The sequence below is a fragment of the Chaetomium strumarium genome (assembly GCF_033439665.1).
Source record: "Chaetomium strumarium strain CBS 333.67 chromosome Unknown B0T15scaffold_3, whole genome shotgun sequence".
Taxonomy (NCBI): domain Eukaryota; kingdom Fungi; phylum Ascomycota; class Sordariomycetes; order Sordariales; family Chaetomiaceae; genus Chaetomium; species Chaetomium strumarium.
In genome coordinates, this window is record NW_026944431.1 from 2162741 (window position 1) to 2182729 (window position 19989).

The 19989-nt window shown below is 56.3% G+C and overlaps 5 protein-coding genes and 1 non-coding gene across 6 annotated transcripts; 2 read left to right on the forward strand and 4 right to left on the reverse strand.

The window, feature by feature from the left end:
* Positions 1 to 189: 189 nt before the first annotated feature.
* Positions 190 to 2684, reverse strand: B0T15DRAFT_159548 (methylenetetrahydrofolate reductase-domain-containing protein). Its single transcript, XM_062862093.1, has 3 exons — positions 2614 to 2684; positions 601 to 2365; positions 190 to 537 (listed from the first exon to the last, which is right to left on the reverse strand). The coding sequence occupies exons 2-3, from the start codon at positions 2297 to 2299 to the stop codon at positions 389 to 391; spliced, it is 1848 nt and encodes a 615-aa protein (XP_062722747.1). The 5' UTR covers positions 2300 to 2365; positions 2614 to 2684; the 3' UTR covers positions 190 to 388.
* Positions 2685 to 3699: 1015 nt separating this feature from the next.
* On the reverse strand, positions 3700 to 3784 carry B0T15DRAFT_t100. The gene has a single exon. It is a non-coding gene; the product is annotated as a tRNA-Ala (tRNA).
* A 146-nt stretch (positions 3785 to 3930) lies between these two features.
* On the reverse strand, positions 3931 to 8372 carry B0T15DRAFT_159589 (putative serine esterase-domain-containing protein). Its single transcript, XM_062862094.1, has 2 exons — positions 8325 to 8372; positions 3931 to 8259 (listed from the first exon to the last, which is right to left on the reverse strand). The coding sequence occupies exon 2, from the start codon at positions 7948 to 7950 to the stop codon at positions 4390 to 4392; it is 3561 nt and encodes a 1186-aa protein (XP_062722748.1). The 5' UTR covers positions 7951 to 8259; positions 8325 to 8372; the 3' UTR covers positions 3931 to 4389.
* Positions 8373 to 8947: 575 nt separating this feature from the next.
* Positions 8948 to 11778, forward strand: B0T15DRAFT_432092 (uncharacterized protein). The gene is made up of 4 exons (XM_062865749.1): positions 8948 to 9137; positions 9250 to 9674; positions 9732 to 11309; positions 11369 to 11778. The coding sequence occupies exons 1-4, from the start codon at positions 9043 to 9045 to the stop codon at positions 11476 to 11478; spliced, it is 2208 nt and encodes a 735-aa protein (XP_062722749.1). The 5' UTR covers positions 8948 to 9042; the 3' UTR covers positions 11479 to 11778.
* B0T15DRAFT_528743 (exocyst complex component Sec5-domain-containing protein) lies at positions 11771 to 15409 on the reverse strand. The gene is made up of 4 exons (XM_062869060.1): positions 15120 to 15409; positions 14889 to 15090; positions 12728 to 14823; positions 11771 to 12659 (listed from the first exon to the last, which is right to left on the reverse strand). Exons 1-4 carry the CDS (start codon positions 15210 to 15212, stop codon positions 11907 to 11909), a joined length of 3144 nt encoding a protein of 1047 aa, XP_062722750.1. The 5' UTR covers positions 15213 to 15409; the 3' UTR covers positions 11771 to 11906.
* Positions 15410 to 15805: 396 nt separating this feature from the next.
* B0T15DRAFT_393603 (uncharacterized protein) lies at positions 15806 to 17262 on the forward strand (the record flags this gene model as incomplete). Its single annotated transcript, XM_062864693.1, has 5 exons — positions 15806 to 15892; positions 15956 to 16018; positions 16136 to 16222; positions 16288 to 16410; positions 16471 to 17262. The coding sequence occupies 5 exons, from the start codon at positions 15806 to 15808 to the stop codon at positions 17260 to 17262; spliced, it is 1152 nt and encodes a 383-aa protein (XP_062722751.1).
* Positions 17263 to 19989: the final 2727 nt, after the last annotated feature.

Consider the following 19989-nt stretch of genomic DNA (forward strand, 5'->3'; position numbering starts at 1 on the left):
ACACGCCTGTCCGCCTTCTCTTTTTTGTTGAAAAACCAAGACCGACCTATTGGAAAATGCATGTTTGCCCCCTTTTTTTCATACGCATTCTTTTTGTTCGCCTAACCCCACCCACAAGAACGCCTTCCCATATGCATGCTGCTGTATGTTAAATATCGCTGAATTTTGCCTGCGGCGTTCAAATGCGCTTCTTCGTCCATTTCCCCTTTGGTCCAGTCCCACGTCTCGCCCCAGGCGGCGGATGGATAGGTGGATATTAAAATTGCCGTTTATGTTGAAGAGTAATTGCAGCCACGCAAATGTTGAAAGAGAAGTGTGCCATTCCAACCAGTCGGCTGGCTCGGTTGAGCGATCCAAGTCCGACCGAGAAGAGGATTTGACGATTGAATTATGCTGACGCCTCGACGCCATTAGCGGTAGCGTTCGGGACGTCTTTGGCCCCATTGGCACGAGGCTCCGGGACCTTGTCCAGGTTTGGTACTTCTAGGCCTTTCAAAACTTCGAAGATTGTCTCGCCACGGTGGAAGTCGTTATTCACTGCATGCCTATCAGCACCGCGCTCACCTACTGAAGAATAAATAGAGTCCTCGATCATCTTACCGATGTTGACCAGGTACCACGTGTTCATGATCTCCTCCAGGACTAGACGGCTAGGACTGCCGCCGTCGTAGCAGCGGGCCCATTCTGTGCCCAACTGGAAGGCCTCGTCCTTCCATGCGAGGAAGCTGATCCTCTCGACAATCGTCGGCTGGACAATTTCCTTCCCGGGAAAGACGCCCCAGGTGACAGCATTAGGCCCTTCGAATTGCGCGTTGGTCTCGAGATTGCCAGACTTGGTCACCGCGTGGTAGGTCAGGTCGGGATGGTTTTCGATACGGCGCTTGAGCTCCGGATAAAGCTCAGGTGAGACGAACATTTCGAGATAGGCTTTCTGGTAAACGTAGCCATTGGAAGGGCCCCAACCATGGACCGGGTGGCTTGACTTGACACCGTTGACAGCTGGTTGAGAATTCACGGTGATCAGCCCACGCCCGTTCAACTCAATCAAGTCGCTCTTGATTAGATCTGCCTCGTCCGCCACGGGTGCCTCGCTCCATGGGAGATAATCGATCTCCTTGTTTAGATATCGCACGAAAAGGTTGGCAATATCTCGGATGCAAGCAGGCTCCCCCCACTTCTTGCGGTTCTGCTCATTGCTACCGGTCAAGCCAATGCCGTAGGCATCCAGTTCACCGAAGGCTGGAGATCTAGAGTCGCCCCAACGACCATTGGGAAACTCGTCCCAATCCTGAGTGCGCGCGATGTACGACTTGTTGCGGTTGCGCCAGAAAATGGGGCGTACATCCTCGCTCCGACGGCCCAGACCCAGCGATTGCTTCCAGGGGAGCGCCTGCTTCCGGGGCCGCTCTGGCGACGGTAGCCAACTCAGCTCCTCTAGGACCATGCGAGTCGCCTGTGCAAGATTCATGGTGTAGAAGTGCAGATGGCGGATTCCCGCAGCGAGGATCTTGCGACACATGTCGGCCACGAGTGTCTTGCCGATTTCACGGACTGCCACATCGTCGTTCTTTATCGGTTCGAGCTTCGCCATCCAGTCCTCGGGGATCTTGCATTTCATATGGTTGGCGCGACGCAGGAAGCTGGCGTAGGTCGCAATGGGCATGATGCCAGGAACAATAGGCACGTTGATGCCGCGCTCCCTGACCCTTCCGACCCAGCGGATGAAATTGTCGGCATCGTAGAACATCTGGGTGACGATGAACGAAGCGCCCTCGTCAACCTTCTCCTTGAGGTGGTCGAGCAGCAGGTCTTCGTCCTTGTTATCGTCGCAGCCCTCGGGGTAACCGGCCACACCGATGTCGAAGTGGTTACCGTACATCTTGCGAATGTGTGCCACAAGGTCGCGGGCGTAACGGAAGCCGCCCTCGGTCGCCTCCCATTTCTCCTTGTCGCGTGGCGGGTCACCGCGGAGAGCTAGGATGTTGGTGCACCCGGCTTTGTATGCCTTCCTGAGGGCATCGTTGACCTTCTCCTCGCCCATGTCAGTGCATGTAAGGTGCATGCAAGCCTCGAGCCCCAGGTACGTCTGCGCCTGAACCACCATCTCGCAAGTCAGCTCGGCGATGCGGCCGCCGGCACCCCAGGTGATGTCGATGAACTTGGGGCCAAAGTTGTACATGCGCTCCATCCGGTCGTAGAGGTTCTGAACACCTTGGGCCGTCTTGGGCGGGAAATATTCGAACGAGAAGGACGGCTCGCCGGTCCTCTCGGCTTCCGCCAACATGTCCTTGATGTGCATTGTGGCAGGACGCTTCTAGCCCGGGTAGGGTCGGGTGTAAGAGGATCACAACTGCTGCTCGACAGACTAGAAAGTGAAGACCATCCAGTTAGCTTGAGTCACCGATCACCTCTCGGTCGATTGGCGAAGCGTGAGACTCCGAAATCTCAAAGGGAAAACCCGCGGCCGGGACGGAGAGTAGAGTGAACAGACGGCGGGGGGGATGTGTTTTACACAGGAGCTAGGCTCCTTGCACTTGGATCGCCAGGAGCAAGTGGGGACAGGGCAGTAACATGATAGAGACGGGAGGGGGAAAGGCGACAGAGACAGCGTACATGGTCAGACAATCTGGGAGGGTAGCTCAGCACATGCACGCTCCCTGCGGATCCAAGGGAGCAGCGTCCACACCGGGCACGTTGTGTACTGTGGGTGCCCGTAGACTATAATTAGAGGCGGTTGTTCCCGGGGCGTAGACGAAGGTTCTCGAAAACGTAGGGGAAAAAACGGTAGGAGGAAAAAGGAAGAGCAAAGGCGGCGCACATCATGGATGATGGAAGAGAGGTTCCCCCGCAAGGGCACCGGCGCTTTTCCACGCACTGTGCCAATGGGGGTGCAAGCCCAAATTCGCCGTACCCGGAGCTGGCCCCATTGGATTGGGTGACATCGATCGCCCGCCATTCCGATTCACCACCCACCCCACCTTTATGTGGACCGATTGAAAGGGACAGCGCAACCGTACCTAGTGTAGGAGAGAAGTTCTCCTGATGGGACCTGGATCGTAGTCAGATGGCAGAGGATATATTGAATCGTTCTGTGGACGATTACCTTGCTGCAATGACAGCGCAGCAGCAATCCATGAATCGCACTGTATTGGACGAACAGGAACCCAAGTGGCGGTCAACGGCCATCAAGATAGCATGAGGCTACCTCCCTATAAGCGTGTCTCTAACCATATGGAAGCACGACAGCGTATTCGTAATCCGTACACATCCGTAATAATGCCTGCTTCAACAATATTTAAGCTAGGTAATATTCCGCACATGACGAGGGTAACATTGAGCTTACCCGGAGAAGGCGTGGTCAATCTATAAGGCGGAAAGCTCTCGACATAACCGGGTTAACGGCCCCTTCATCGGCTATGCTAGACTTACAGTACCATCGTACATACAAACCATCATACATACCACTATACTCCGTATATCCTTCCTTACTTTATTAGCATGGTACGATACTATAGAGCTATACACGACGCGCAACTAAGTAGGCTCCGCAAGATGATATAAAGGAACAGCTTATAGTATCCTGGCTATTCTGCTATAGCCGAGCTCAAAAGTAAAGCTCGCATTACCGGGGAGTTATAGGGGAGTTGTACTATGCAAAAGGAGCCCTATAGGAGCAATAGGGTACGGAGTAAAATGTTGTGGACGAGCTGGGAATCGAACCCAGGACCTTTCGCATGCACTGGGGCATGCTAAGCGAACGCTCTACCAACTGAGCCACACGCCCTGATTGGTTGATTAAGGATTGGGGATTTGATACCAACATATCTATAGCGGCTTTCAACGCCTCCTTAATCGGACCACAACTTGTATGAATACTCTGCGCACGACTAGAAAGTCCTTCTGGTTTCCTAGGAGCATGTAGCGGGTGACAAAGGTTCTAAGGTAAGGGGAAGATGAATCGAAAAATGGAAATGACAAATGAACTGATCAGGAAAACCAGGCAAAGAACGAATAACCTAAGAGGAGAACGAGCTTGACAGGGAGGCCTCGTAACTGTCTACAAAACTCAGAGTTGTCCTCTACAATACCCTCGAACCCAGATGCAAGAATGGAAGCCGGGAGCGGACCGCTCTCAGGTACCTACTAGTAGTTCATCGCGCTTCTGCCGCAAAGGCTCTGAAACCAAAGCGTCGGCACACAATTTGGACGCCAGGAACGATGGACAACAATTCGACCCCCCTTGAGCATTTTTATCAAGGTGCATCTATGTTCCAAGCATGAGTATCAGTCGTTAAATAGTAAACACAAGCAGAGCGCTGCACAAGCCGCAAGCCGTCAACACCTCCCTTTGAGGCGTTTCACCGCGTAAGCCTCCACTACTACTTCCTACTATCTATCGCCGGCTGCGGGCGACTTCGACCGGCTCGCAATGCCCTTCCCCACGATCTTCTCGGTCCAATTCCACATCAGCGGACTCGAGCTCCTCTCACCACTCGTCCCTCTCTTTCCTGCACTATCCGCTCCAGCTTCCTTCTTCCGGCTCCGCCAGTGTGCCCCCTCGTCACTTTCGCCTTCACTGTCTACCCAGTCCCGATCGCTCCACGTTACCGAATCGAGCCTGTCCAGTGTCGGCCGAGGTGTGGTCGGCGATGCGAATCCGGGGCCGGCAGCAGGCGCAAAGACTCCGAGCGCATTGACCCCTCTACTGCTGCCGTTCTCACTCCTCGGGCTCGGTTTAGGCAGTTCTGGGACTATATCACCTTCCTCTCCTCGTTCGGCGGCCTCGTCATTGCCACCGACAGTAACGCCTTCCCCCTTGGCATTCTTTCTCATACCATGATCCCGTGTCTCCCGGCCCTGTTCATCAGGGCCTTCCGTGATCTTCTTCACCCGGTCCACATTCGGTTCGTCCTCGTCCCTCCGCCGCGCGATAGCGGTATCGCTGAAGTGCGCTTGCACGAGGTGCTCAATCACAGGCCAGCCGAAGGCGTTGGCGAAGGTACGGCGCACGATGATGTTGTTGTGCGCGTCGGGCTCCAGCTTGACGAGGACCTTGCGCCACGAAAGGCCGCGGTGATAGGCGCGGGCGATCTTCTCTTCAACGCGCATTTGTGAGGTGTCGATATCGAAGTCCGCGACTTCGTTGGTGTTGGTGTCAGCCGGTGGTGTGGCGACAATGTCTTTGTCTGATGTGTCAGTGTGGATGGTCGACCCATCACCCCCGCTGGCGTTATGTCTGTGGTAGGATGGCTGAGCTGCCGAGGGGCCCTTATGTCCCGGTGGTGGAGGTGACGGTGCCGAGGAGGCTTCACTTTGCGTGGTCCTCCGAGACGAACTCGAATTCTGTGTCCGGCGACGCAGGTTCAGGGGGCTCGAAGACCGCTGTTTCAGCGGTGGCGGCGGAATGTCAGATGGATGGTAGACGCGGTCATGGAAGATGGTCCGGGGACGTTTGGACGGGTCGATGAGGAATTCGACGGATGGTAACTTCGGGTTGAGCAGGTCGCCGGCGGACTCAAAGATGGTTGTCCTCGGCGGCGCCGTCATGCTTTCGGTCTCCTCAGTGAGCTCGTTTCCACTAGTCACCCTAGACTTGGACGATGTGGCAGAGTCGGACGCGGATAAGGCATCCGGCTTCAAGGTTTGGCTTCGCTGATAGATCTTGGTGACCTTGGGCGACGGAGCCGGCGGGTGCTTTGGGGTCTCGCTGCGGAAGAAGTTAAATATCCCGGCAAAGGGAAATGAATTCGTTGTGCTTGAGCTCTGCAGATGCTGCAGGTCCGAAGAAGTCGGTTCAAGTTCTCGGTAGGAGCTGGTCATTGGTCTGAGACTCTCCTGGTCGTCTTCCACCATGGCATTGGTCGGCGGCTGAGGGACTTCGTGAGAGTCTTCGGGCCGGCGCCGTGGCGGAGTCGTCTTATCCGAGCCACCGGTGGTCTCGTCTTTGTCTCCCACCTCTACCGGCGACCAGGGCACAAGTCTCGGAGTAGTGGCAGTTGCACCCGTCAGTTCGGCCCATCCGAACCCTACGACTGTCTCTACAAGGCCCGCCTCCCGCCGGGCTTTTTCCACTCGTCCCAGGCCTTGCCAGTCGAGGAAAAGGAGGCAACTTGTTCGGAGCGGCACGATGCCGTCGTTGACCACGTTGGAGTACACCGTCCTGTTACGGAACCTCTTGAGCGCCTTGTGCGCGGGACCAGTGGGTAGGATCCGGAGCAGCGGCTTGGACTCTGGCTGCGTCTCCCCGTAGACGCGCTTCTGGGCTTGTTCCCCAAGGTTGCTCACGAGGGCACCCCAACCGTTCCGCGCGATCGTCGGGGCTCTCCAGGTCAGTCCCAGGTCTTGGCCCGTTCTTCCCACCAAGCCAAAGTCCAAGGCGAATTTTACGTAGAGCGGGTTCTCGTGATTAAGCCCAAGAAACGGCGAAGCCAATGCAATGAAGTTGACGGGCTCAATCAGCCCGAAGAACTGCGGCGAGTGCTTCTGTATGTACGCTACAGCGTAGGTTTGTACCAGGCCGCCGAGGGAATGGCCGATGAAGCTGATCTTGGTGAACTTGTATAACCGCTTACCCCCGGGTGACGAGCCCTGATGGACCGAGCTGTGCCTATGCACCTCCTCGGCAGCCTTGCTCTGCGCGCTCGTCTTGAGCGTGTGGGCGATGGCTTCCGACGCTGCCTTGGCGGTAGGCAAGCAGGGTTGATCCGGGTAGGTCATAGACAAGATGTATCTCGCAAGCCGCTTCCCCAGGTACTTGATGCCCTTTTCAGTTTTCGTCGCATTCCCGGAGAAGCCGCGTACAATGACCTCCTCATCGTCATCGTCATCGTCAACGTCACCATCGTTATCAGGCATACCGTCTTCTCCTCCCTTCCCATCGTCTTCCTGACCATTGTGGCTCCCACTTGCGTCCTTCTCGGTACCAGGAGGAGTTGGGGTAGGGGTTTGACTGCTTCTCTCAGGAGCCTCCGTCGAGGCATCAACCCCACTGCTAGCGCGCCTCCTCGCAGCTCGTTCCCTAGCCTTGCGGGCTTTGGCGTCTATCCGGGCCTGCTTGACTGCTGCGTCAATGCTTTCCTTCAGAAACAGCATATCAGAGCCAAGGTTGCTGTGCAAGCCATGCGTGACCACAACCAGATGGACCTTTATCTGCTTATTCTTTGGCCACGGCCTTGCACTTTCGGGCTTCCCGCTCTTGGTCGCGGGTTCAACTGGCGCATCACCGCCCTCGCTTTCCCTGGCGCGGAGCCAGCCCATATCGTCCCATCCGGGGAGTTGCGGAGTATTCCACAGGGCCGCAGTGTCTTCCACTTTCAGGTGTACGGCTTTAGAGAAGACCCCCTTTGGCTGGGCTGGGTGGTGCTTCGACGCGCCTGCGCTCTGTTGAAAGTCGCTCACGCGCCCTGGCTGAGAGGCTTGCACCTGGCCCCCAAGGACGGGCAGGGCGGATCCCAGGTTCAGCGATTTCTCGTCGCGCGCCAACAGAATCTCATAGTGTACCGATGCCGAGCTGGAGAAGATGACCTGTGACGCAATCTCTATAACCCACGACACGCTGTCCTGGTTATGCTCTGGGCCCGCCCCGAAGTGCCCATGCTTGCTGCTGCCCTCGCCCGCGGCTTGGCGGATGTTGTCGGGCACGGCCAGGTGGCAGTTCCAAACGGCGCCGGCCTTGAGCATCGGTTCGAACTCCGGCACGCCATAGCGACGCGGGTCCTCGAACTTCTCGAAGGGCTTGAATGTTGATGGGTATGCGGCGACCGACAGCGTGTAGGGTCCGTGGACAAAGGCGGCGCGGAGAGCAATGGCGCTGGTGTTTTTGATGCGCAGGTACAAGAACTCGGGAGACGGGAGGATGTGGTCGGCCGAGGGCTTGTAGGTTACCGTGTAGCGCACCACCTCGCCGATCTTGACGCTGCCTGTTTGGTGGACGAGAAGCATTGTTGACATGCTGTGTCAATAGCCACAGCCGGGCACTCATTCATCAGGGGAACGCCAGCGTCTAAGGCGATCGAGGTGGTCACGAGGTTGCGCGTCCAGTATTCCGGGTCACGAAGCATTACTCCATCGTGCACGTTGGAAACAGCGCGATGCTGCCGTGCCTGTTCCGGGTATCCCGACAAGCGGTACAGAAACGTTGGGATCTGGGGTACTTCGGCCGGCGCCCGACGTTATCGAGCGGATGAAACAAGCCGACACCACGGAGCGAGCTTTGACTCGGCTGGACCCGGCGCTTTGGAATCGAAGCGCTTATTAGTGCTATGTAGATTAGCTTGGCTCTAACTTGGTTCTAACTTGGCGTGGTTGACGCAGCCTGTACGGACAAGATTGAACCCAGCGGTGACGGAGTTCTGCCCGACATTTGTGGGAACTCCCGTCACCAATGCTACGGGGGAAAATTAGTGGTGGGTACCTTCAGCTGGTAAGTTAGCATGTCGAGCAGCTACACTAACGTTACCAGGCTTCGGCTGGAAATCTGCTGTATCGGTATTCCATATAGCATGTACATTACAATACATGGCTGTACGGGTGCCACACCTCTTCTATTCAAGCTATTTCCCAGCCATGCGAATGAGATTCGGATAATCATGAGTTCTGCGACTGCTTGTGCCCTATAATTGCTATTCGAATATGGATAAGATCTCTGTAATGCGGGCGAATACGTATATACTGCGATACGGATAGATCACTTAAAGTTCGGTTATTGTACCGAAGCAAGTACCAGGTACTTAACGTGTACATACAATACCTATGACTGTATGGATTACTGTACATGTAATACATACGAAGTGCATCCGGACGATACTACCCATGGTATGGTAATTCGCCGTTCATGCCACCGCTCTCGCAGCTGAGCACGTGACAGAAGCCGCACGCTAGCAAGGGCCTAAGAGCAAGCTTGATTGACCGCCAACATTTTTTAGCCGGCAGTATTTTCGCCAGTCCACGGGACGAGACCCCTCCGCCGGCACCAAGACGAGCTCACCGACTAGTCCTCCTCCGACCCATCGAAGCGTCAGTCGGGCTGTTTTGATTGCAACAATGGGAAGACGGCCGAATGCGCTCATCCTGCAGTATTTCGAACGCGGACCGAAGCTGCAGGACCAAAGCAATCGCTATCCCCACACTTGCAAAGCGTGAGTTGCCGCTCTTTCTGCCCTCGATTCCCGCTCATTTCATTCTCTCGTGTTTCCACCGCTTGTTCGTCGGTGTCTTCCCGTATACCTAGCTAAGCATCTCTACCCACAGTTGCGGAGAGCACTTCCCGCGCGGCCGACTCGACAGCTTGACGAGCCACCTAACGAAGAAATGCCCTGCCATTTCCGAGGCCGAGCGAGTCAATGCTCTTCTAACCTTGTCAGGCATGAGCCATGCTTCGCAGAGGTTCCAGCAGAGCCACCAGGCCCAGGCTCGCGCGCAGGCCAATGGCTCTTCTGTCGATTTGCCCATGATGCAGCGCGACTGGACCGCCCTCGGAGTCCTCGCCGAAGTTTCGAGACAGATTGATTTGAATGAAAAGAACGACGACCGCGGGCAGCCCAATAGCGGACCCCCCCTTGCTGCCGCACAGCCCGGGGGCGGCCAGCCAGCAGAGCACTTTGAAATGCACGAACAATTTACTGTCGAGGACCCGCCGGTGAACCAGGAGATTGGCGCGCCTAAGGCAATTAAGCGTAAGTGCACAAATCGGCTGGGGAAGCGAGGAACAAGCTCCGCTAACCGTCATTCAGTGGAACCCCCATCACCGGAGGCGGAGCGAGTGCTCACTGCCGAAGAGCGGCTTCAAGAGATCCTGCGCACTGAGAATACCCACTCCGACTCTGCAAACATTACCATGGCTGCAGCTGCGACCGCGCGCCTGCACCCTGCCTACCTTGATCCCGAGATTCTCGGCGAAGAAGCCGCCGCTGCTGCCGAGGCGGCCACAGCTACTGCCAATGCTGCTGCCGTCGCTGCTGCCGCCGCCGCCGCGAACAACCTCCCTGCCGCCGACATGAGCGTGGCAGAAGAAGCTTCCTCAGTCTCTAGTACCCCCGCGATCCCAACAACGAGTGCTCCTCAACCTTGGGGCGAAATCACATATGCGACGGATTCTTTCCAGGCAAACATCATCAACAATAGCCCCATACAGATCACTACAGCTCCTCTCGGGAAAGGTGTCTTCCGTCTAGACAGCGGCCCCAACGGCGCCAAGTCTCGCCACTCCAGGGCACGGTTCAACGCAACCAGGAGAAAGGAGGTTCAAGAAGTGAGAAAGATTGGTGCCTGCATCCGATGCCGAGTCCTCAGAAAGACGTGCTCCCAGGGTTCGCCTTGTGATACTTGCCGGAAGGTCCTTTCCCCGAGAGTGTGGCGTTCCGGCTGCGTTCGCACAAAGTTCTCCGAGCAGCTGGATTTATACTCTGCCGGGGTCCAAATCGTTCTCGCCCAGGCGCGAGTAAACTCGCTCAAGCAAGCCATGAACCTCGCAAACCATGGCATAGTGGTTGAGGCCTGTCATTTTCCAGACTGTGCTCCCCGTCTGCAGCTCCAGGTCTTGCAGCGTGATCCTGACCGAGACGCCGAAGGAAAGCTTGTCGACGCGACGATCATAGAAGACAAACCGGCAAGTTATCCGATTGTCATGCTGGACAACGATAACCAAGACGTGCCGGCGAGAGTTGAGACATACATGCGCGAGATACTGCCTGACATGATCCGGCGCGAGCCCTCCCACTTCATGCAGGTTACACTACAGACAGCCGCGGATGTCGCCGGGAAGACAAATGATGAATTGCTCAAGAAGTCGCTTGAGTTGTGGGGTCTCGTAGAGATACTAGACCGAGAGCGTCAGTGGACAATCGACGCGAAATCATGGGCCGAGGATGCACCGGCCAGGTCCGTCAAGGAAGAGACCGACGGAGAGCTTTTTAATACCATCTGCCTGCAGCTCGCCGCCGCAGCGGAAAGGAAGGCTGCCGCTACCAGCAAGGCTCTCCTTACAGGAATGCAGCGCGTCCTGCAAGACAGCAAAGTCAAGATCGATTTCAACATGTACTTTGCCGTCCTGATTCTGTTGAACTGTGTTGAGAAGTCCAGCTGGGCCTTCAAGGCCTGGGAGCAAGAGAACTTGCGGCATCTGTGGCCGCTCGAGAAAGAACCGGTCAGCTTTGCACAACAGGGCTATGTCATTGCAAACCTCCTGCACATGCTCCTTGGAATTCGCAAGGCCCTTCCGCGGACCACGCGCCGCGAGATTGACGGGAAGTTGGTCACTGAGGAGGAGAACCCGGCGATTAGGGAATACTTTGAAGCGATCAACCTCGACTGTGAGTTGGCACACGGTGGTCGTAGGTCACTGCTGGCCTCAGCTAACAAGTCGTCTCAGTCGCCCAGGTCAAAGCAAAGCAGGAGCGTCCTGCGTTTTCTCCGACCGATTCCCGCTCATTCGAGCTTCTGTTCTGCTCCACCCTCCTTCTCCCGAACTCCGACCCTTGATCGAGGCCGGCCGCGCCGCTAAACGACCTAATACCGCGAGCTCCGCCTCTCTTTCCTTTGATTCTAGCTGTGAGGTCTCGCAGCATTTGTGTTCGGCGGCGGCTCATGGCTTTATGACTGAATACGCTCATGTACGATTATGAGAGGTGGTGGGGTGCCAAGGAATGCCCAAAGGGCAGCAATGGCTTCACTTCGAGATAAATGTAGGGGGTTTGTGGCATCGTTAGCAGACATGCTGCGATGCCGGTTGATGTAATTGTCGGGATAACGCTCTGTCATTGTGCAGAGCAATGGGGGGAGGGGGAAGGGGAGGGGGGAGGGGATACCAATGATCGTGTCACTGGTTCTGACCGCTGGCAAGCGGCAGAGGTATATTTTCCTGAATACATCAATGCTAATGTCCGATTCATCGTTTCACCACATTTCTATTATATGCTCCCCACGCTACCCCCTGTATCCCTTCTCTCCAGTGGCCCAGGACCCGGGCCGCTTCCACTTACAGACGCACCCCGACCAGTTGCCGACTTCTTGGGCTTTCTAAAGCAAGCAAACTCGCTCTTGCTCGCTTCTCGCAACCGCTTCAGCACGGCCCGCATCTCGGGCAGCTCGGCCTGCAGTCGCGCGCGGGCATCGTTGTCGGTGCGCCCGTCCAGCTCCTGGTAGATGGCGCTCTGCAGCTCCGAGGCGCGGTCGGTCGTGTAGTGGCTTAACGTCTGCGCTACAAACTCTACGTCTAGCGTCGCCTGCATGAGAGCTTCGAGGTTGTAGCGAGGCCGGGTCTTGAAAGCGTCGAGCAGCTCGCGGGAGACTTGCTCGAGCAGGTAGGAGAGCACTTCAGTGGTGAGGGAGGCGGCGGTTGTGGAGACCTGGGTGTGCACAAGAACTAGTCCCAGGAGGGCCTCGTAAACATACGGGCGGACCTCGCGCGGTTTGGAGCCGGGCGGCGGTAACCAGTCCGGAGACGAGACACCGGCGCGGATGACGCGCTTGAGCGAGTCGATGGAGGGGCGGGTGTAGGATTGGAAGAGACGGGCGTCGATCTGGCCGAGGACGTCGCGGATCGTCTTCGTTTCGTCAGTTAGCTTGACCGAGAAGGCATTCTCGAACTGCGTGTTCAGGCTCGGGACGACGTTGGAACGCAGCGCTTGAAGGTTGCTGAGAGTTAGAAGCATGCGGATGTTCTGGGAGGTTGATATTAGATATCAGTGACTCTGGAAGAAAGCTTGAGGCACGTAAGTTGAGGACGTACTCTATCCCCCGCATCTATCGTGCCTCCGCCGACAGCTGACGCCGAAAGCTGCGTGTTCGCCGGGTTATACAGCAAGACATATCCGTCGGCGTCCACAGTCCACTCGTCGTCCGTCTTCTTGGGGAAGCGCTCGGCGTTTTCCACCATCCCGCTGAGCGCCTTATAAAGAGTGGTCACGTATTGGCTACGAACCATCTGCAGCAGCTTCGTCGGCGGAGGGAGGACAATATCCCCTGCTCCCGGCTTCGACATGGCATCCGAGATGTAGAGGATCTTTTGCATCCCGCTGAGCAATGCACCCTCAAAAGCGGCAAAGCTGGCCGGCATCTTGGTCACGTCTCGACTATCCGGTGACCGGTTCCAGTCCTCCACGTACTTGATATTCTCCGCGTCCCTATTCCACGCCGCACAGAGCGCAGTCACACATCGTTCTCTCGCGACCCCCACCAGCGTCTTGATTCGCTCCAGCTCAGCGGTATCTCCTCTCCCCACTGGGGAAACAGACGCCATGTCCGACGCGCCCGACCCAACAAGGACGAGCATCTTGGAAAGGAAATGCACGCCGCTGAGAGAATTGGACCACGGCGGCCAAAAAGCAAACTTCTCCCAGGCCTCTCCTCTCTTTGGTGATGGAGGCGGCGGGTTGCTCGGATCAAGGTTGAAGCGGGGGTCCCTCGGTGAGAGAGAACTGGAGATGGAAGCGGCGCCGGGAGTGCCTGGCGAATGGGGTGGCATAGGGGACAACAGCAGCGAGAGATCCTCGGGGGGAGGTCCAGCAAAGAACATGAGAACGTTCTCCCGTAGCATGCTGATCAGCTCGACTGTGCCCTTCTGGAGATCTGTCGTGCCCTGCTGGGAAAGCCGGTGATGGTCTTGCGACTCCCCGTTGTAGCCGACCGGCAGAGTCCTCTGCGTCTTGCCATCAATGAATCCCTGCACCGTCTGCCAGAACTCGAGCACCTCGCCCAATATTCCCTGAGACGAGAGCAGGTTGGTTAGGAAACTAACGTTCATCTCCCAGAGCTCGACGACGTCGGCGGAGTCAAAGGTCTTCGACGTGGTCTCGATTGCCTGCCTTCCCAGCGTCCGCATATGAGATGCAATCGTTTGTGGGCTCGGCTTCTCCGCGTTCGCCAGTCGGCGCCGCAAGATCTCGATTTCGACCTTCGCTCGCTCAGCTGTGGACTGGATCTTGCTCTTTAGGTAGTCGTAGCGACTCAGCAGCCAGACCCAGATCGGATTGTCCTCGACACCCAGCTCCAAAAGAAGCGATATCAGCTCCATGTGCTGGTCGGTATCGTGCTGGCCTGCGTTATCTGCCTTCGCCATGTTGTAGGGAGAAATGAGTCTTCGCCATATGTCTCGCTTGAGGACTTGGATCTGTTCCTCAACATCGTGCCACATTCGCGCTGCCAGGAGGATACGGTACAGCTGGTCGTCGGTGGGTTGCGACGATCTGACCTCCTCGGCTAGCCGCTTCGCCTCGTCGGCGAACTTCCTCGCTTTCGTGTACTCCTCGACCAGAGTCTCGTGGTCCTTGCGCTTGATGCTGTCGGATATCGCCGCGCTCGTCTCTACATACTCTTTGTACTGGTCGAGACAAGAGGCCACCGTCTTGAGATGCTCTTCCTTCTCCCTTCCACCCAGCGCGGGCCCCCAGACATCCTCTGCCTTCGCCGAGACGTCCAGCAGTGGTGCTTTGATACCGAGAACCCCAAACTCGCTCTCCTTGATCAACGCATTCTTCCTACGAGGATCCGTTGCAGGCGAGTGGGGGCTGTTTAGGGGCTGGGGCCCGCTGCCACTCCGGAAGCTAGCCCTGCTGGCGTGACGCGAGTGGCCTCGAGCGCGCGTGGGCGTCGGATCGGCGCCGCGGTATTTCATCTCCTTGTACACATTATCGATGGTGGCTTTGGCGCGGACGAAGCGCTCAAAGTTGGACTCTACGAGAACCTTGAGCGACGCCGACTTCTGGTCGATAGACTTGGAGAGAACCTCGAGGCCGTTGATTAGAGATTGGGTGTCGGCCGTGGCATGCATCTGAGAGAGGAATAGGGCCGGCGAGAATGTTGTCGAAGAGAGGAGGAAGCGGTTGCCTGCCCACGGGCTACGTGTCAATCGCGCTGGCCGCTCTAGCGCTCCCCGTCTAAGCCTGACTCACGAAGCCTCAAGTCATCTTGCAGCGGAACGCCCAAGTGTTTTAGTGTCCGTACAACGCTGTCGGTGGTCCCAAGAGGGTCCGGCTCGTCCCTCTGCACCAGATTGCCGACGCCGCTGCCCGAGTTCTCAGACCCCGGGACAATACTGCTTCTGGTGCTTACAGCCCTTTCCAGGGCTTGGTACCTCGACTTCCTCCGGTTAGCCTTTTTTTTGCGGCTTCGTCCTCGGACACGTCGCTGTCGTTGTCCTTTTCGGCGGGCCATTGCCCCGGATTGAGCGTAGAGATCTGGTAGAAATCAAGGACCGTCCGCTCGAGATCAGCCATGATAGTCCGTATGAAGAGTGAGCTGCGCAACTCGGCGGCGAATCAATCGTATCGAAGTTGGATCTACCAACCCAGTACTAGTAGGGGCCGTGGGCTGTTGGGTTAGGTCAAGATGATACTGTACGGAGCACCTGGGATGTGTAGGTAGCAACTTGGAGCTGGAAGGTTACTGGAAGGTTACCGGCACAGCTCCACTTGTGGTCGATTGGACAGGGGTGTGACAGCCCCTCCGCTGGATGCTCCGCCTGAGGTTTCGCATTTTCTGCCGATTTAACAAGGCGGTGAGATGCTCTAGTTGGCGGGCTTACGGAGTATCACCGACGTAATGGCGGCTCGGCCTGTTGCCGCCGATGCAGGATCCCTGCAGTGCACGGTCCACTGCCGTTGTCCCGCAGCCAAAACCTGCATCAGAGGTGGATATTGGGTTGGTTGCAGTTGAATTCGGTTCAGTTTTTATCTGCGCATAAGACCTGCAGGACAAAACATCTCCTATACTCTCTCCCCTGGCAGGCCAATTTTAGGTGGCGTACCTGCGAGAGTATTTCCCGGTTCTCCCGTCTACACGGTACATATTAGAGAAGGACAGCGTCACAATGTTGGCCCTACGCTCGATTGCTGCTCCCGTGCAGCGACAATGCTTCCGTGCAGCTCCCCGTGCGGGCATCACGCTCGCTCTGCAGGTGCGACACTCTGCTGGGATTGTTAAGGGTCGGGAGATACCGGTGCTGACATCCCGCTTTCAGAATCGGAGACAGTACTCGTCACAAGATGCTGTCGCCAAGTTCAACGGACAGAAAGATGCACAGGTAAGCAACGGCTGGGTGTCAACCGCGGCACATGCTTGCTTGGCATGAAAATCACTCAACGCAGCGCGACGATAATACCCTTACGACACGAGCAACGCAGCTGAGACTTGCACACAGGGTCGCTATACCGTCAGCTTGATCGAGGGTGATGGCATTGGGCCCGAGATTGCCGTGGCCGTGAAGGACATTTTCGCTGCCGCCAAGGTCCGTCACCAACTCCTGCCCCGCCGATGTCACACGCAGCTCGACGAGGTGCTGATGAAATGCAGACCCCTATCGTTTGGGAACCCATCAATGTCGACCCTATCCTGAAGGACGGCAAGACGGCGATCCCAGATGCTGCTATCGAGAGTATCAGGAAGAACAAGATTGCCCTGAAGGGTCCCCTTGCCGTATGTGCAGACAGCCTCTTGACTCACTCCGAAGTGTCGCATCTCTAATGGTGGTTCCAGACCCCAATCGGCAAGGGCCACGTCTCTCTTAACCTCACACTCCGTCGGACATTCAATCTCTTCGCCAACCTGCGGCCCTGCCGGTCGGTTGCCGGATACAAGACCCCCTACGACAACGTCGACACCGTACTGATTCGCGAGAACACCGAGGGCGAGTACTCCGGAATCGAGCACGTTGTGGTGGATGGGGTCGTGCAGAGCATCAAGCTCATCACCCGTGAGGCCAGCGAGCGCGTCTTGCGGTTCGCCTTCCAGCACGCGCGATCCATTGGCCGCAAGAAGGTCCGCGTCGTGCACAAGGCCACCATCATGAAGATGAGCGACGGTCTCTTCCTCACCGTGGGCAACCAGATTGCCAAGGAGTTCCCTGATATCGAGTTCGATGCTGAGCTGCTGGACAACACCTGCCTGAAGATGACTACCGATCCCACCCCTTACAACGACAAAGTCCTGGTCATGCCCAACCTGTACGGCGACATTCTGTCCGACATGTGCGCTGGTCTGATTGGCGGCCTGGGTCTGACACCGTCCGGAAACATCGGTGACGAGTGCTCCATCTTCGAAGCCGTCCACGGGTCTGCCCCTGATATCGCCGGCAAGGGTCTCGCCAACCCTACCGCTTTGCTGCTCAGCTCCATGATGATGCTGAGGCACATGGGTCTGACCGACTATGCGGACCGTATTGAGAAGGCGGCCTTCGCCACGCTGGCGGAGGGCAAGGCTCTCACTGGTGACCTGGGTGGAAAGGCTAAGACGAGCGAGTTTGCGGCGGCCATCATCGAGAAGCTATGATATCCAATGTATAGATTGTACAGTACCAAGTATTCCAGCCATCTTTTCGATAGCATTTTGGCCGGTGGTTAACGTTTGATGATTATAATGACCCTCTTTTCTCCCGGCTGGGGATGGCCAGAGTCCCAGAGGCTTGCCAAGAGAACAACAGCCCGAGACATGTGTTAAGCTGTCCAAGGCTAAATACCAACGGAATTCTCAAGGTCCGGCTGCGCAAGACTGTTGTGCTTCCCGACAGGTTCCTGCCAGCCATCCAGACGGGAGTACGAGTCTTGGCCATTGTTGGTGCCTCGTCAGATCCGAATGCAATGTTAGGCGGACACTCAGATGTTACTTGGCAATCCCAACTCCCGAGCTCTAGCGAACTTTTCCGAACTCCGACTTTCCCAGCACCATGCCACGACTTCTAGGACGGAGTGGTAGGCCGTGGGTGAACAGAATGAATCTCGGCAACACTGCGAATATGTTCGGCAGTTGTCTACGTGACCCTTCCGAACGGCGAAGCTGCATCGTGTTTGGTCTGCCAAATTGAATATCCGGTTCGAGGACGGCAACTCAGCGAGAGCCATGGTCTTCTGAGTGAGAGATGAGAGTGTGAACGGCCATTTCCCTGGGGCCGAGCCTTGTGCTCTACCGGGCTGCTTGGCAAGTCGGCTCGGGTCACGGTCACCTCAAAGCGCGGGAGATGCCTCATCAGCTCCTCTGCTGCAAAATAGCACATACCATGGCAGTGTACTACCTTCTTCCCGCCATGGAACGTTTGCGTCATGCGCGAGAAAGAAAGCGAGAACTAGGTTGCCGAAGCCTTGACTGGGTGGATGAGACTGGGCTTCCAGGTTGCCGCAGCGGATATATACATCGCCGATACGGCGGATTCCTTCACCCGCTTTTCTTACGAGGGAAGTGTGCGACATCCGGATAGGCACACATACGCCCTATCAACTGAAGCGGTGATCTTGTCGTATGGCAGGAACATTGGGACCCCTCACGAGTGACCTCAACCAAGCAACCTGCAACGGGCTAGTCCATCCGATTACCAGAGACGAAAGTGGGATGCGAGACCCCAACCCCGAACCTTGGACACTGATGCCGTGCACAATACCTACGTCCGGTCACTCGTTCCATTAGATCTGTCGATCAACAATCGACTCGGGATCCTCATGGAATTGGTACTGGGAAAGGAGAACACGGAGGTTCTGGCTCTCCCCGGTTGGTCCTTCTGTGTTCTCATACCAAAAGAGAGATCAACCTCCAACCGGGCTCGAGACGAAGGAGTTAGAGCAGATCCAGTTCAATCGAGCGGCATCACTCGGTGGCTTGGGAGTGCCTAAACGGCTCAGAGAACGTAATGGATATAGGGTTTTGGAGTAATGCGCCCTTCAAAGGGATACACGTGTTCTGCATACCCGCGGGATGTGCCCGCCAAGCTTAACCTGAGATCGTTCGGACTCGCTTTCAGGGTGAATACTCTGCGGTCTCAGGAAGCTTCGGCGTGCTGCGGATGGTCCCACGTTTGGAAGTGCGGGAAGTGCGGGAAGGAAGAGGCGCGGAAGCAGGGGCAGGAGGGCCGAGACATTCCACATCCTCTTAGGGGGCCGGACGACGTTCTCGCCAAGATCTGTATGTCCCTGCCAGTATGTCAGCCATGAACGCCGTACACAGGGCAGGTGCCTGAACGCCTGAAGTTGTGGTGTAGTACCTTTTATCCATCTCCAAGACGGGAGAGGGTCCCGATGATACCAGGTACTAATCCAGGTAGGGGACGTGAATTTTATCAGATACCACCAGTGAAACGACACCTTGCTCACCGCCACTTACCAAACCGAGAATGACGGCGCTGTGTCATTGGATCAAGTCATTAACCTGGCTGGTATGTATCTGGTATGTATGGAGTATAAGGGACTTGTACCTTACATTGTTACATATCCAACTGCCAAACAGGACGTATTGAATGTATTGTATGTATTGTATGTATTGTACGTATCGTACGGAATCTGAACGCCCATGTGGGGTCTGAGACACCCCAGCTTCAAGAAGTTCAACTTGAAGACCTCAACAGGCGAGAACTTTATTGAGGCCCACATCGGTTTTGGGAAATCCATCACGCAACAACTGGACAGCCACGACCCGGTGAGCCCGGCAACTTATATCCCTGCAATCGTCAAACATGCCTCTGCCCAAAAATCACGCATTATCGTTGGTTGCACTGCATGCTGCTGCGTACATTCCATACGTACACTACACTAGGAGACCAAACACGTCGATCCTGCAAAAGCCACGCAGAGACGAACCTCCACTGCTCAACCAAGCATTGTGCAAAGCGGGCATGGTTGTCCAGTCTGTTCACCGACGCCAAGCCTTATAGCGAATTGAATGGCAACACCCGCGTTTCTCGTGCAGCAACCGGGGACACGATGAGCTGCCCGCCAGCACTGACAGGCTCTGTGGCTTTCCCAACTCGGATCCGTTTGGTGTCGAAACGGTTTCCGGAACGAGGTGGCCACGTCCGGAAACCGGAACCTGCAGAAAGCTGAAGCGTCTCCAGTAATCCAGGGCCGAAAGCATGCTCTGCTCTGCTCTCGGGGAGCTCGGCTCGCATGATGGAGGCATTCCCACTGGTCGGGCGACCATTTGCGAGTGCAGTCATGTGCCCCATGTGCGTCACTCTGTGCTCTGTCAAGCCCTCTTATCAATTACCTATAGTACCGCCCCCGAGTCATGTCTTGT